A 17,931-nucleotide genomic window follows, 5' to 3' on the forward strand; every position below is an offset into this window, starting at 1 on the left:
ACCTTGGTACCATTTTCTTTACAATACATAGCTTATTTAACAAGATGTGTTGGATGGAATTAGCAAGCCCGATCCTAAGATTCTTGTATTTGTGGTATGTTGCACATACCCAGCTGTTCACAACAGTTCCCATGGAGAATCTTAGGATCAGGCTTGCTAATAACATCCAGCACATCATATCTAAAAATTTATGTATTGCAAAGAAAGTGACATGGTGCACTCAGCCCTTGTAATACCAACTGGGGAGCTACTTGCTTGAGAAGTAGTGGCTCTGGTTATGAGAGCTTACAGCGGGTGGGCAAGTGGTGTGCTGAGCATGTGCCCCTCCATATTCTTGTATTCACAGCTACACCAAAAACAGGGGACAGCGATTCTGTCACATAATTTTATTGATTTATTAGATGAATTTTCCTTCTGATACAGCACCAAAAGCATAAATGATATGGCCAGTTTTTGGTGAATAAAAAGGTAAGTTAAGCTGAGTCAACTGTTGTTTTTCTTTGTTATGAACATTACTATGTTTTGTAGTTTACTATCTATTTTTAAATTGATATTTTCACTTCATATTGACATGATAAATAAATAAATAATAAATGACTAGTTAGCTCTAGCTGCAATGTTCGCAGTTTTGTTTGAGAGAGAGAGAGAGAGAGAGAGAGAGAGAGAGAAGACATTTCACTGGACCATAAACAAGTTGTGTAATCTGAAGCACAAAGCTGTTATCAACACTGTCTTAACAGTAAATGTCCTGGTTGCAATTTCTAAACCTTCCACACAAAACATGTATTTTCAGTAGTTTCCAAATCCCTCCAAGATAGATCTGCAAGAAGTTGGCATTAAGAACTACAAGAATATCAAGTATAACCAATAATGTTGATCATTAACCATCAAGTACTGACGTGAAATGTCTTGCGTTCTCAGTGATGGCTTGGGCTTGTAATTGAGTAAGTCTAAATGAATTGCTCACAATAGGATTCCATTTATTTGTATACACATGCCAAGTAAACATACATCCATTTGATATAAAAGATCTGAAAAAGTAAAATTACAGAAGAAGTCTTAAATATGCAACGAACATCAATTTGCAATTTGTTTGGTACTCAGCCCAAATATCATGGGACCATATAATTTAAGTTAATGCTTTGAAAACAACTCTTGACGTCACAGGCAAGAGAGCTGCAGTTAGGACAAATCCTGCTTCCACACAAACTCTGCCTTGTATGGAGGCCCCATGTCACAGCTGGCAGCACAGGTAAACACAGCCAGTGTTCCCCAGTCCACACTCCGCTCACAACTGTCAAGTCCAAGGTGGTTCAGGAGTTGAGGGAGAATCTGAGAACAGAAAAAAAATCCACAACTTCAATTGTGAGCAAGGTGAGAATGTATTACTGCAAATATTACAGTTGCAGAATTGATGTATATCAAGGGTGTCTGAAGCAGACTGAGCTCGGTATCTCCCACAGCATTGGCGATGCTGCAGGATGGGCGGCAGTTCTTTATATCACAGTAGGGGGTAAGAACTAACTGCCTATCAAAGGGGTTGGGATGAGATAGCAGTGTAGCCCACAACACACAAATACCTGTATATACTTACTGACTTGCAGCAAACTTTAGACATAATTTCAAATCTTTATGAAACTCCTCACTGACAATCCCCGCAAAATGATGAAAGGAGAAAAGTTTATCACTTACTACATTTGTAATGTTCATGCAATAAAACTGCAACATGAAATTGCTGTTTTCCTTTATTACTTGTTTACTACTAACACTATTCGCGACAGATTTTGGAGACAGTATCCACCTATGCTGCTGAATGTACCTGGAAAAATATGTCCTAGTATAACACACAGTTCAGGAGATAAATTTCATACCATGACCTACGTGGAAATAAGACTGCAAGGTGAAATTTGCTAGAGATACAGGTAAAATAACTGAACAAATACATGAGAAATAGTTTAAACATATGTTGAATACGCATGTGCAGACAAAGCCACGGGCAAAAAGCTCATTTCAAACCAGTGGAATGATTTCAACTAAATTTGGTGCACATATTAGTTATGATATGGGCAGAAATGCCGTGGGTAAGAACCTTCAGCCTCCTGTTCAGGTGGAACTGGTTTAGGGAAGGATATGGACAGACAGAGAGGGGGCACAGGAGGTGAAAACCACAGGTGGGTGTGGCAGGAGGCGGCGGACACCACAGGGTGGGTGTGGCAGGAGGTAACGGACAACACAGGCGGGTCTGCCAGGACAAGGCACAACAGGTGGGTCTGGCTGAAGAGAGATGGACACAGCTGAGTGGTAGGGGGAGACTGACACGGGGAACACAGGAAGACAACATGATACTTGCTCACTGAGGCAGAAATACTGGCAATGACAAATGTCTTGGACTATATGTTATTCCGAAACATTTGTTCACATTGTGAAGAACCAGTGTTAACAATGGAACAGTATTCTAGGATAGTCACCCAACAGATAAACCTAAATTTATATTTCCCACCATACTAATCCTCTAACTGACATCGTCGTCGGTACTCTACTCTGTCAACTGTCTCTAGTAAACAGTCTTAATCTCAAAATTGCCAAGGCATCAAAACAAAGTGCAGAGAGTGATAAAAGAGGTGTGATTGTCAAAGGCCTTCACACTGGATAATCAGCAGCAGCTGCAATTCACTTCTTTACATATGCCATACCTTTAGTTTATGATATATTGCTTCAGAACAGTTAAGCCAAAATTGCAGTGTACTTTTGAGGAAGCACCTCCAGAAAGACGCATTGTGGGGTACCCCCAAAGTTGGCAAAAAAGCTCAAGTGCCGATTTTTGGAGAGTCTGAAGCAATCATTGCCATAGTTGGTGAAGATTACACTTGTAAGCAAGCTGACAATACTTAAAATTTGGCAGCAGGGAGGATCTTTGGTACAATTCCTACATGCTGGAAGTACTGATAAGGAGAAATGACCACTGGCCAGCACATAATCATGGTTGCCACAAGTATTCCCATGACTAATTTTGAGATCTGTCATAAATTGACAAAAAAAAAAAAGGGTTCTGTATTTCTCTCACATGTGAGCAAAAATCTCAAGTACTAACATCAACATCTCTTGTAATAAACTATTTTTAGATGTAGAAAGCAAGCCAAATGGTATATGACCACTGTTGTTATTTTATTTCAATAAAACTAAACACATTTGGTGACAAAAATATGAATTACCTTGGAGCTGCAAGACAAATTTAAAACACCTTCACCAATTTCAGAAATAACCGCAGAAAATAGTAGGCCTCTTGAAGGCAGTGTATAAGGCAGGGAAGAGTTGTATAAACCAACACTACAGGCGACCACCAATAAAATGTTGGTTCTACTATGTTTGTTACTGTCGGTTATTACCCATTATGTTATGTCTATTATTTTACAGGTATTGTGTGATTTTTCTTTTCAGAAATATAAGAGTACATAGCTTACAAACTGCTGGCGACTTCCACAATTTTCTTCTTCTTATCGCCCATACTTTCTAATATATAAATTGTTTTCCTAGTTCCAAAATGTAATAAAATATATAAAATTTCTATAAGACATCACACTGTACAATGTACTTGCAGTGAGAAAGTCATAGTTCTGAAATCCACTGCCCAAGGCCTCAGGCCTGCCAAGGAGCACCGCCGTCCTGGGTCCTTGGATAAACCATGGAAAATCCACCGTATTATGCCAGACATAAACAGACCTGGCCTGTGGGCAGACCAGTGAGACTAGGCCCAATGGGCAGGGCATACACATTAGTGGGAAACAGTGAACTTCAGATTGGCAGACCCAGTCCGTTACAGATACCCACAAAATGGCCTGTGGTTTTGGCCTCGCATGGAAGTCCACTCATGTGGCCAGCTATTCACTTGTCACAGACACCAAGTTTATGAAATGAGACCGCAGTGATTAATCCATACAACAGATAACTTGCACAAGCACTTTGAGAATCAATAATAATGAGGATAGGTAGCAACTCACCGTAAAGATGATTGCTGGGCCACAGACAGGCACGTAGAAAAGACAATAACACCCTCACAACTAAATTTCTGGCCATAGCTTTTGTCATAAAACAAGAGCCACACACACATTCACACACAACTCGTGCACACATGACCACCGTCTCCAGCTGCTGCGTCAACAACCTTCGAGAATCAGATCCAAACAAACCATTCCTCACACCTCCATGCTGCTAGACTAGTGGCAATGTTGTGACTTGCCGATCTTTCAAAGTGCCGCCGCGCAGTTACGCGCGTCCTCTACATGCGGCGCTGTCTGCCAGCCATGCAGCAGCAGCGCCACCTAAGTGGCCAGCCAGCCAGCGGCTGCTAGACTTGGACTTAGTGCTTATTTGACTGTTACAGTGTATACACGTCTTACTTTGTTTACTTGACCTGTGACTTACATGTATTGTGTCATCCTTGAAATATATTTGTTCAATTTGACATTATAACAATTAATGACGAGGTAGTGAATTTTTCTTTTTCATCGTTGACCCGCAGGTTTCCATGGCTACTTTAGAGCAACTATTGCCAGGTCTCATTGAACAGCAAACACTTCTCACATCGGCGATTTGTGATTTCGTCGCATCCAATGCGGGTCGTCTCTCGTTGTTGTCTATACCTCCATTTCCTCCTTACGACACGACGGCAGAAGACTGGTCTGATTACGAAAAATGTCTTCGACAGCACATCTTGGCATTTCATGTCGCGGACGAACAAACGTGTAAGTCTCTGTTCCTTTCATGGATTTCACCTCAAATGTATTAGTTGTTGTTGCAATTGGCTCCTTTGACAGATCCTGCATCTTTGTCCTTTGCTGAAATGTGCTCACTTCTGTCCGTCTATTTTCAAAAGCAAACGCATGTGGTAGCCTCTCGTGTTGCCTTTTATAGTTGTCAAAACCAACCAAATCAATCCTATCGCTGCTGAATTTGACGGCCTCAGTAGAAAGTGTCAATTTGTTACTGATGTTCACAAAGAATCCTATGCCGATTCCATGTTACAGGATGCTATTATCCGGTCGGCGCCCGACAAAGACGTGAGGGAATGTGCCCTTCAGTTGGCAAATCCGACTCTAGATGAAGTCCTATCCATTGCGCAGTCTTTTGAAATTTCTCGTGCTGCTGGAGCGCAAATAGAGGCATGGGATGACGTCGGGGAAGTCCAACCACTGTGCGCTGTTGAAGCGTGCAGCGAGCGCATCCCCGCCGGCCGATGTGGCCGCAGTATGCTCCCAAGTGCAGCCTCGGCCTAACCGTAAACAAACCTCTAAGAAACTGCAGCAAAACCCTTCATGTCCGTGGTGTTTTATGAAACATTCACGGGAGGATTGTCCCCAATGTTGGGCCCCGTGTCACAAATGCAAAAAGAAGGGTCATATGTCATCCGTTTGCAAATCAGACAGCATACCTGATGTTCATGAACGTGACGCTGATTCTGCTTCTGTGTTGTCTGTCAATGGTACTTCTTCCCTTTCAGAGAAGTTATTCCTCACTGTCCAAATACTTGGTTGGGATGTTCGTATGCAGGTGGATACTGGTTCTGCTGCCAATATCATCAATTCTCAGACGTATCTTCAGTTGGGTTCTCCAATCCTATCACCTGTCAATAGGCAATTACGGACGTACAATGAACAGAATATTTCTCTCTTGGGACAATTCGATGCTGAGGTATCTTACAAATCTGTCGTTCGCACTGTTCCCATATTTGTGGTCGACCATAGTAACACAGAGAATCTTTTTGGTTTCGATGCCTTTCGTGTTTTTGGGTTCTCCATAGATGACTCTGTCAATATCGTCTCTGATGCTATTCCTTATGCTCAATTGGATTCCTTGTCGATGACATTTTCGTCCCTTTTTTCTCCTGGGTTAAGCCGTGCAAACGACTTAGAAGCTCATGTCACGCTTAAACCCACTGCTCGGCCTAACATAGAAGAAGGGAAGAGGCGGAGGTGTGGGGGGAAAGGTGGGGGGAGGATGGGGGATGGGGAAGGATGGAAAGATGTGGAAAAGGAAGGTATGCAGCCCGGAAAGGAAAGAGAGCCGCACTAGCTTGGGGTCTTGGCTCGCCACGCACGTTTCCACAAAAGAGTTGTGGATCCCCTGTGGAGTCTGATTTTGATAAAGGCCTTACTGGCTGAAAGCTATATTTGTGACAGTCTTTTTGTTGTGCCTATCTGCGACTCAGCATCCCCGCTATATGTGAGTAGCAACTATCCTTTTCATAATATTGTCACATTCCATACTGGATTTTTCTTTGTTTAGCTTTCCTACAACCTACAACATTTTGCTCTGTCAGTTGCTGGTGGGTGGTCGACTGCTAGTCTGATTTGTCCCGGGAAGTGGGGGGGGGGGGATGGGCTCCTTGGCAGGTGACATCTTGTCTAACAACATTGGAGGAGGAGGAATCTCTGGCTACGCCCATGGAGTGATTACCAACAGTCTTGTGGGTGTGGGGGCTGAGGGAGCTGGTGTCCCCTCCCTTAACAAAAAGTAGAGACTGACCTGCTGCTAGGGCCAGGAGTTGCTGTTGGAGATGTTGTCGTTACGTTGGGTGTGTATTCTGTCACAACTTTTGCAAAGTTTGCCATCATATCAATAGGTTGGAGTCATCCAACCATTTTCTTAGCATCTTGATAAGACAAGGATGAAGTGTTTTGTATTCCTTGATTTTATTCTCCCTCACCAAAACTCAATTTGACAGCACATGAGGGGAATGGTGCTCTGGGAGGGGGGGATACTGTAAAGGCTTCTGTCATGTGTTGTCCTACCACTTGCCCCATGAGCACACTCACTGGTACAGCAGGGGGGCATATGTCCACACCTATGACACTTAAAACAGCTCATGGAAGGAGGTAAATGGTGCTTAACATCACACCTATAAGCTATGACCTTAAGTTTCTAAGGTAAAATATTTTCATTGAAGGCTAGGATGAAAGCTTCGGTGTCCACCTTATTGTCCTTAGGTCCTCTCTGGACATAAACAAAATGGACTCCACACTTCTCAAGGTTAGTTCGGATTCTTGATCTGTTTGTAGCGTTAGGTCATGATAGAAGATGACACCTTGAATCTTGTTGAATCTGTTATAAGGAGAGGAGTAACTGGTGTAACCCCGAGATTGTCGCAGATGGCATTCAATTTTTTGATCAACAGAGATCCATTTCTCATCTGCTCTACTCCAGCAACTTCTCTGGATAGATCCTCAATATTTTCAATGAAGAAGAGTGACTTTGTTGCACAGATACTCCATCTATTCTGAAGCATACCAAGAATTTAGTTATTTGTCCACCTCCATTTCTCCTAGCCTGACACTCATGCAATGGTGTGATCAAACACGGAAACATAATGGGATTGTATGGCTCTGCACTAAAATCTTTCTTTCTATCTGCTGAGACAGCTGGCACAGCCACCAGTATGGCTGAGTTTGATTCATTCCACTGTGGACTGTCCGCCCTAATGGCAATCACTCTGATTGGAGGCTCTCCACACAGGCACCACTCTGGCACAGCGAAGGCTACCAGTTGCTCAGAGTCCCGGTGCCCAAGACTGGACAAGCACCTACTCCTTGGCACACCTGGGAAGGTAATAACTTAGGCAACAGCAGTGCAATTTCTGTGTTGTCAGGGGGCTACAATTGTGGTGTACATGCCGACCCCTCCCCAACAACAGATTGGCTATCACACTGGATTTTGGACAAGAACAGAAATCCATTCGAATAGTAAGTACAACAGATCACAGCGCATGGTGAAACCATGTAAGGTGCCCTTCCCCAATTGGCCTACACTTCAGTGAATTTGGCAAAGTGGATGTCAAACTTTAAAAAGCAACCACAAATAACTAAGCCAAAAAGGTTGAGTGAAAGGTTATGAAACAAGAGGAATAATAATGGTGGAGGTTTCAACATAAAAGCTCCATTAGGTATAAGACTCGTTTTTATAACCTCTTACAATATTTAAGGAGTGACAGCCAGTTTATTCTAGCCCCTGACACCACAGGAGGGAAAGGAATAGGGGAGGGGAGTGGAGGGGGGAGGAAGGAAGAAGGGAAGGGACATGATAGCAACACTGCTGTGTGCCCAGTTTCCCTTTGACAGAGCACATGTTTTCTCATGTGGAGATGGAATAAACATGAATACAGCCATTTTGTTTGCACTCGATGACCTTTGTATATTTTTTCCACCTGAAGTGTGGACTGCAGCATCGAACTTTTTCCAGACGTTGCTCTTCCTCTACTAGAGCACAAATGCAACTCTATATACTGCAACAATTTTCATCTTACACTCTACACAGTATTATGAAACACATATTCGTTAGAGGCCATTTGATGCTGACAATCTGTCTTTTCACTCTGTCAGTGCTACTTCACAACAGCATGATTATGACTGCAACTTCTGTACTAAGCGATGACTACAATCACTCCAAAGTGCTTCAGTACGAGAACATTTGGGCATGCATAATTTCCTGGAAATGCAGAGCGTGCAACAAGCACATTGCTTCCTGCCATCAGTGGGAACCTTTGCACTTTTTAGTGGGAGACAGGCAACTGGGGCCCATGTGTATTTCATTGTGTAATGTGTTGAGGTTATGCTGTGAACTGATTTGTGTGCAACAATGTCTACTGACTCCAAAGGAAGCACACTTCAATTTATAGATGGCCACAGACAAAGAAAAGTCTGTACGGAATGTTGCTTCTAAAGATTTTTGAATAAAAATTTTAGATGTGATGCTCTGAACATCAAGTATTTGATAAAAGTATATGATCAAATTACTGTCAGGAATAAGACACCGTAAGTTTCAGAAATAATAACTGAAATCCTTTGTTTTGAAATGCAAAATAAATAGTTCAAACCGGTATATAAGTCGACGGTTAATAGCTAGCAAAATGTTATTTCCAGCCTTCTCACTGCAGTTTTGCAAGCAGGAAAACTAAAATCTTGCTGTGACCTCCTCCTGAAATTTGCAAAACAAAACGTTGTCACTTTGTATTTCCCGTACTGGTGCATTTGCTATTTACACACTACTTTTATTCTACAAATGCTTTTGCATTTTCTTTTTCAGTCACCTTTTCATCTCAATTAATGCAGCACAAGGTTCCAAGCAAAGAAGGATGATGATGATGTTTGGTTTGTGGGGCACTCAATTGTGCAGTTATCAGCAATCATAAAAAGCCCCAATCTTTACACAGTCCAATCTCGGGAGGGTCACAAATGATGATGAAATGAAAGACAACACAAACACACAGCTGGGAATCAAACCTGGGACCCCGTGATCCAGAGGCAGTAACGCTAGCCACTAAACCACGAGCTGCAGACAAGCAAAGAAGGGGATATGTACCAGACTGCCTGTCTGGAATGGGGCAACGCATGGACATGTGAATATCCTTGCTTACTTGTGTTCTTTCCACCAATTTTTGTGTGCGCCCTTTTAATCCTGTATGTATGCGACTGCACTTGAGAAAAGGGAGATTGTGTGGACATGCCTTTAGATTTATGCTTGCTCTATTGATGATATTTGTTTTATGTGCATTAAGCCATGATCCAAAACATAATTCTCTGCCTAACATTTAGTCTTCCAATACGGGAGACATCATCAGAGACTCCAATGAATTATGAAGCAGTTACAGTCAGAAATAAGCTCAACAAGCTGAACTATTTATACACATCCATGCAACAGTTGGCTTGTGATACCAGACCACTGCCCAAGATTGCAGAGTCATGCCCATGTATATTGTGGAGCTTGTAGTGGGGCAGAGTTTAACAGAAAAGAAAAAGAATTAAAATTAGACAAGTTGTGGACCTTAGGATTACATAAAATAAGCAGCACTAACTTCCCCAATACAAGCTCCGTAACACACCAGTGAGACACCATGATTTTAGGCAGTGGTCTGATGTCACAAATCGATCACAGCATAGATAAATATAATCAGTTTGTCTTCCTGAGTTTCAGACTAACTGCTTTCTAAGTTTTTAAAACCTCTGATGATGTCACCAGCTTTGGAAGATGAAATGTCAGTCAGAAAATTATGTCTTGGACCACTTTCTCCTACCTCATTTCTAGCCTCCAGTGCACATGTGTACGCTTAATAACTGACACATACCTGAAACTCAAACTTCCTGTCTGCTCCACAATACTGACAGGGTGGTACTGTCAAAGGGTCTGCCACATTTGCAATCCACAGTGGCTCCCCGCCCCTGTCGTAGCGAAGCACTTGGCGTGGATGTCGATTTGTACATTTCTTGAAGTGGTGGAAAGTTCGGTCATCCGATTGCTCAGATCTTGCCATACGTAGGAGGTCTTCATCCACCTGACTGTTACCTGCACAACAGTCATTCATTTAAGCCAGATCCTAGTTTACTTCCAGCCAGTAAAATGTACATGTGTGTGTGTGTGTGTGTGTGTGTGTGTGTGTGTGTGTGGAAATGGAAAGCTGCAAAAACAATTAAATACAAATATAATTGGTTCCAGGTTCAGTTCCAAAATTGACTACCCATTCCTTGGTAATCGAGATATTCACAAAGTACTTTTGGCTATAAAAGACAAATAACCTCACCAGCAAAAACATTAGTTATCCCCTTAAAAGTAGACATAGTAGAATTGGTACCAGGTGTTTCTGTGACCCTCCACTGCGAAAGTAAAACATGGCAGTCAAGTGGTGTGTATGTACCAATCAGATGCATGAAATCAGCACGGTAAGAGGGAGTCATGATACAGTCACACAAAGGAGCTATTGTGTTTGGACGTGCCTACAATCACATCATGAAGGAACCTGCCCAATGTGTTGGTGCATTGACGTGGTCTTTCCTTAGCGCGTACAAGTAATGGTGTAATACTGTCACAGTGAAAGAACATTGGTTGTAAAAAAGAATCCTATCTGATTGGGATCGAAGACAAGTGCTACCTCTTGTTAGTGACAAGTGGTTTCAAATCCAGCAGGAACTGTTGCTGTCAATGGATGCGCGTCTATCTCAACTACTTTCTGATTGAACATTCCTACGGGAACTGCATGCAAAGGACATTAGGAGTTTGGAACGTCACAGAAAGCTGCTGCCCATAGTCACACAAGAAGCTGCAGGTCTTCAGTGGACCAAACAATACAGAAACTGGACAATATCTGACTGGAGGCATGTAGAATGGTCTGAGGAGATTCGATCTGTCCTATTTTCAAATCATACAAGATGATGAGAGCCTGAGTTGAGGCCTTTTTCAAGGCTAGAGGCAATGTTAAATGACACACCAGCCTAAAGACTGTGCCTTCATTTCATAGTACAGAGAAAGTTTAGCCTAGCTCAGCAGGTGGCGCCAAGTCTGCAGTAGTTCATTGTGCCGCACCAGCACCACCTGGAAGCAGCAAGTGAAGGTCTGTGATGATGTGTAGTCAGTGACGCACCAAAGGAACAGTGGGGTTTAAGAGATGGCTGACAGCTGGCAACAAAAATGAGCAGTCCTGAAGGTTAGAACTATGGGCCAGCCATTGCTGCCTTGGTGTCAGAAGAGCCTTTTCCTCGTTGCTCCTTGACAGCACAGATAGTGGAGGAATTTTGTGCTGCAATGTATGGATCCAAGGTGAACCAAAGGCCAGAGCAAGTTTGTTTTGTCTGCCCACAGTGTGGCTGGCTGTGAGCTGACAACAGGCAGAACAGGTATGAGTGTAAAGGAGTTTAATTGGGTACTGATTTTGTACTATATACTGCCTTTAACTGACTTGTGTCTAGCTGGTTCTGCTTGGATATCCAATGATCAATGTTATATTATGAAACTCCCTGGCAGATTAAAACTGTGTGCTGGACCGAGACTCGAACTTGAGACCTTTGCCTATCGTGGGCAAGTACTCAACCAACTGAGCTACCCAAGCACGACTCACTCTGGAATGTTATATCATCATTTAATTATATACCGTCTCAGAGCTTTTATGCATGTCTGCCTAGCACTCCATTTTTGTGGAATCTTTGGGCTAGTATCTAATGGTATTAATTTTGCTATTTTGGTACTATTAGTATTGACATTTTATTCTAAAATTTTGTTCTGCTCACTGGATTTTAATTCTTTGAATTGGTCTATTGCAATTAATTCTGTAATTTTGATACTGTCCTTTTTTCTTTAGATCTTCTTCTCTCATGGTTCCCAAGTTCTTCCCGACTTGAATTTTGCAATAGTTTGTTATTAAGTGATTTCTATTAAGGTTCTGCCTATATATAGTGAACTTTTATCACTTATAGCAGAATATTTTTGTGATTCTAGTGTAATAAATTGCACAGTCTGATAAAGGTACATGCCATCACAACCCTCCGTCGCTTCCATTCCTCAGCCTATGCTGCTGCTAATACTACCTCCCAGGATCCACCCTCCTCTGCTGTTTCACACAGAGGCTAATGCTATGGCATTAGCTTTCCCATGCCATTCAAAAGTTTTGTCTGTAACATTCCTTTTGTTTGTTTGGCAGTAGTTTTTTCAAGCCAATTTTTAATCTTATGCAAAACAGATAAATCATTTTCTTGTACAACACTACTAGCTCTTTCTACTGAAACAAAAATAAATATTCAGTAATGGGTCACCAAAGTATTCATAAATTTGACAAAAAATGTTGGCAACATATTTACTTATTAATGAGTCTAGAATACTTTCAAAATAACAGCTTCATCTGTTATAACTGATAACAGTTATTTATCTGTGGAACTACTAAAGGACACTAGGCATACTACATAATTCGTTTGCTGAACAATTGGTGCAGACACAAAATGGTTGAAAATTTGTTGCAGTTTATTATTTCCCTAAATCTGACCTCATGTCACACAAAAACTGTGAATGATGCAGCCTTGAAATTTTAACTGTTTGAAGGGCACAAGTTTTGCATCTGACCCCAGTAAATCCTTTTGATAACTATTAGTTTCAATTCTAAGCATCTTAAATTTAGCCAAAACTGTAATAGAGATCAAGATTTAGCCACCCCCTATTGAAAGCCTCCTATAACCATGCTTTTTTTATCTATAGCTTAAATTTTTCACACATTGGTTTTCTTATACAGCAAAGTTCAGTGCAAAACTTCAACCAGAGTGGAGATGGCCATGTGGGGCCAATGGTCCACGTGATGTGGAACGATCAATATGCACATGTTTTGTCCCCTCCCACCAGTTCTCTTTAATCTACACTACTACACTAAGACAAGACATTGTTTAATGTTGCTACCAAAAATCTCACAAAGCTCTCAAAAAATTTACTCCAAATCCATGTGCAATGCTCTAATAAACATTCAGATGTACACGGACTATATTTTTAACAATAATATACCAGTTTTCTGTTACAATCAATTGCGAGGAAGAACATTCTCTGCTGTGAAAAAGTATGGTTTAGTTTCCTTTCTCGCAGTCATTTTTAACTATGATAGCAGGACAATTAAACCAGTTGACAAATTGTTTCTCCCATACATATTCTCTCCCCTTACATATGATTTTAAACAAAGATTGTATACACAACAATGTGCTGTTTTGTTTTCTTCCTCTCAGTCAGTTTTAACAGAAAACAGGAAGCTGTATTTATGGCTTACTGGATTGCAATTAGAACATTACTACAGAATCTGAATCGCCCAAAAATTTGTAATCATATCCATTTGCAGATTAAAACTATGCAAAATACCTTAGCATCATTTAAGCTACTATCATCAAATATTCAGCTGTTGGAGAGGTCTCGTTCCCACCCCATATACCGATCAGCCCAACTGGTTTACCCACTCATTTTATGTGACTTCATTTCCCAATCAAGGTTTTGTTTGCAATAACAATAAACAAGATTCAAGGAGGGGGGGAGAGAGGGGGAGAGAGAGGGAGAGAGAGAGAGAGAGAGAGAGAGAGAGAGAGAGAGAGAGAGAGAGAGCAGGGCCAGAGGAGGAGATGGACAGAGAGACTGGGGAAGGGAGGGCAAGTGGGAGGGGGAGGAAGAGGAGGAGATAGAATTAAAGGGGGAGGAGGAAATGGACAAAGAAAGGAGCGAGGAGGAGGAGGAGGAGGAGGAGGAGGACAAAGAATGGGAAAAGAGAAGGAGATAAGGACGCGTATCCAATTCCAACACTAATATAGCAATAGCCAAGTATTGCCGGGTTCGCTAGTCCACAAATATTATCGTCAGTCATTTGACATGCACAGGTCCATAAATGCTCCCTCTAGACTTTTTTTGCATTATGGTCTACGGTGATTCATGTCCAAGCCACTCCTGTATGTTTGCTGAGCAAGCCTTAGTTTTTGATAGTTTTCACGTTAAAAGCCCGTGCCTCACTTCCATTTGTCAGAACTTTTAATACACACTGAATGGAAAATTTCTGTTTCGCACACATAACTATAGTCTCAGACACACTATTCACCACTACATTCTTTTGTTTATCTCCTTTCCTTTCCAAACCTTTTGCTACTTGAGACAGTGTAGACGCAGAATTGTTTACCTTACAGGCACCCAACTTTATAGGAATGTTCAGACTGTGCACTACAGGATTTGCATTGTTTGTAATATTTGTGTCATGTATTGCCTTTAGGTACTGGTACTGCTATGGGGACATGGGGCTGAAACACTAGCTTCAGTGTGCAGAACAGTTACAGACAATTAATATGGGTCTGGACAAGGTGAGCAAAGCTTAACTCATAAAGCTGTTTTATCAAAACAAGAGCAATAGTGCTGTTGCACCTCATGAGTGTCAGCATGTTAAAGGAATATGGAAGGTCCTCTTTCCACATCAGGGTTGAAGAACATGATTAGCAAGTTCAAATTAACTGGTGATTTGGGAACTGCCCATTGGAGAGGCCACACAACATGTTGTTGAAGAAGTTGCTGTTGCAATGGCTGAGAATGCTGGATGAAATTTGTGATCTTCAAGCAGTGCATGGGCTGTGTCATGACAGCTGAACATTCCACAGTCCACCATTTGAAAAGTTCTGTGAACAATTGTGAAATGGCATCCATACAAATTTCACATTACTCATTCACTTTTGACACGTGACACAGACATTCATGTTGTCTTCGCTCTTACATTTTTTGCAAGTGTTGAAGTTGTTGATGTGTGACCTTTGAACACTTTTTGTAGTGATGAAGCAGACTTTATGCTCGCTGGGGCAGTGAACACTCAAAATTATCGCTTCTGGGGATCATCACCCCCAATGAACATTCCCGAACAGTTTGTAAGTCCACACGTGGATACACTGAAACAACGGTCATGTGTGCACAAGCGGGTACCAACCAACAACTGGGAATTGTGTTCTTTGTTCACAGGGTTATTGCTAACAGGCATAATTTAGACACCTCATTTTGAAATTTATTACTAAAGGATAGAAATTTTAAAAATACCAATTTTCCTAAAAGAAATGTGTATGCATTCACTCACTCCTCCAATAAAATCCTTCATGAGATATATCAAAATAAATCAAACGTAACTTGTTTCCTTTCATTGTGCACATTAATTCTGCACTAAGCTTAAAATTGTTGGCAAGTTGCAATCCCAACAATCACTTGACTAGAGAAATGTCCACCAAAACCTGTCGCATTACTCTCCACTGCAAGAAAGTGCCTTGAGGCACAGGAAGAATTACAAAGGTGGAAACAGGTAGTGGTGCAAGAATCAGCCAGTTCAAGAGGTTAATGGCAGAAAGACATCCCAAGCACAGAGGTTGGAAGCGACAAGGTAGGTTGGACTAAAATAAAACATCAAAAAGGTTGGATGGGTAAGACACATGTGCGCACCACTAGCCCACAAACAAATGTCCATTAAGTGTCTTCCGTCTCAGAAACCATTTGGAATAGAGCTCATGTCCATAAGAAGCTTTTTGCTTCACATGAGCATTCCTGTCACTTCTCTGAATACTGACCATTTCTCCTGGGATACCCTGCATATCTGAAAATACTATGCATGTTAAAACTGTGCTGATTTTTTGAACACTCTCTCTCTCTCTCTCTCTCTTAGGATACAAGAATTAGGACTGATTATCATATACAAGGAATAAGTCTTCATGCAACTGATAAAATTCCGATAACTGCTTTGTTACAATGAACTCCCAACTGGCACAAAAAACACAGGTGACATCACTGTTTGGAAGTAATTAAAATGTCATTTAAGAACATTGTGTCCATATAGTATTAAAGAGTATATAGGAGCTAGGTAATAAACCTTCAGAATAAAATTATAAGTGCATTAGTCAAAGAATGCAATTACTACTAATAAGTTTTTGTTCCTGTGTGCAAATATCTTCTGCTTTTTAAAATCTGTTTCATGCACAAAAGGAAACAAATACAGTGGTAACAATAGAAATGTGGACAAGTTGAAATGCTGACAGAAGAGGAGAAAAGAATGTACAGCTATGAGTAGAAAACTGCATTTCTGGTATTGTGCATTAGTGCTAATTCACCTAAAATAAATAGTGTTTGCATTTTGTATAAAATTGTTTCTCAGTGATTTTGTTGTACGGCATACAAGAATATTTGATCTGCTTTGATATGACTTATAACTTATTGTCTAAGGTTTCCTTATCCCTAGCCAGAACCCAGTCCCACATAGTCATCCTGTGTTGTTGCTTGGCTCATGAAACCCTCCAAATGGCCTTACCATCAAATTACCCATATCCAACTGCAACACCACCCCTTCCAAAATGACATCCATCTATTCATGTTTGCAAAATCATGTCAATCAGGCCCAAACTTCCTTTCAATACCTCCTCTGCATCCATACAATTCTCCTGCTATGCAATGCTAAATTCGTGGATCCCATATCACATACAAACTCCTGCCCTTCACAAACTACAGCAGCATGACCAACACCTCAAAAAATACTCTCCTCCCTGCTCACTTCCCACTCCCACCTTGGGAAAGCACTATCCACCATCTCTGCATCAACCTCCATGCCTCCCACACGCCCCCTCATAGCTGAAAAATGGTGCCTTCAAACCTACTACATTTACCCCATGCTCAAAAACTCCCTCCCGCCACCATACAGAATCTAGAACCTAAACAGACCGAAAACACAGTCACGAATCTACCCTGCAAAAGCCTTAGCCTCACAGATAGATCAGTCTCTTCCAAAGGTCTCACCTTTTGTCTGACTCCCAAATTCAGTCTGGCAGGACTTGCTAAAGACCTTCTCTCTTTTTCCTGGTCCTTATAGTGGAAACACTTTCGCCACCAACTATACCAATCACACTCCACCAAAGACCAATGTTGAACCCTGCCTGACTCAGTTCACTCCTCCATACAACCTTGATCCATCCTCACTGTCCCCAAGAATCACCCCCTGTAAATTTTCCACAATTTCTTAAACTCAAGCCTTGCTTCACCATCATTCCCCAAATTACTCAACATGCCAGCTAATCTTACATCTGCAGAAAGAACTGCAATCCACCAACTAAAAACTAACCATGACCTTATAATCTTACTTGCTGCTAAAGGCTCCACCATTGTTGCTTTGAACCGCAAGGGTCACCTGGCAGAAGGACTCCGCCAGCTGCCAGATTTCTTTCCAGTCACTCTTCAAATCCTTAGGTCTATCCCAGAAGCTCTTCCCAAACTCCATCTCTCTCTTTACCCTTACCACTCCCCACACTCCTACCTTCTACATGCTTCCTGAAGTCCATAAACCCAACCACCCAGGACACATATTGTGTCAGGTTACTGTGCCCCAAAAGAGAGAATCTCTGCTCTTGTAGGCCAACTACTTCAGCTTATTACCTGCAAACTACCCTCCTACATAAAAGATACCAAACATTTCCTCCACTGACTCTCCGCCGTTACTGTTCCTTTACCGCATGGTGCCCTGCTCGTCACTATTGATGCCGCTTCCCTTTACACTAATATCTGTAATGCCCATGGCCTTACTGCACTGAACACTACATTTCCCAATGCCTGAGAGATTTCAAACCATCAGCCTCCTTCGTAGTCATCATGACCACC

At 41.7% G+C, this 17,931-nt stretch overlaps 1 protein-coding gene across 1 annotated transcript in view; it reads right to left on the minus strand.

Annotated features, from left to right (window-relative positions):
• Window positions 1–955: 955 nt before the first annotated feature.
• Window positions 956–17,931, minus strand: part of LOC124802642 (programmed cell death protein 2) — a 41,189-nt gene continuing 24,213 nt past the window's right edge. Inside the window, 2 exon segments of the mRNA XM_047263545.1 lie at window positions 956–1,332; window positions 10,115–10,332. Of these exon segments, the coding sequence (XP_047119501.1) occupies window positions 1,183–1,332; window positions 10,115–10,332 (368 nt within the window). The 3' untranslated portion in view covers window positions 956–1,182.

This window comes from Schistocerca piceifrons, chromosome 6, assembly GCF_021461385.2.
Source record: "Schistocerca piceifrons isolate TAMUIC-IGC-003096 chromosome 6, iqSchPice1.1, whole genome shotgun sequence".
NCBI classification, from domain to species: domain Eukaryota; kingdom Metazoa; phylum Arthropoda; class Insecta; order Orthoptera; family Acrididae; genus Schistocerca; species Schistocerca piceifrons.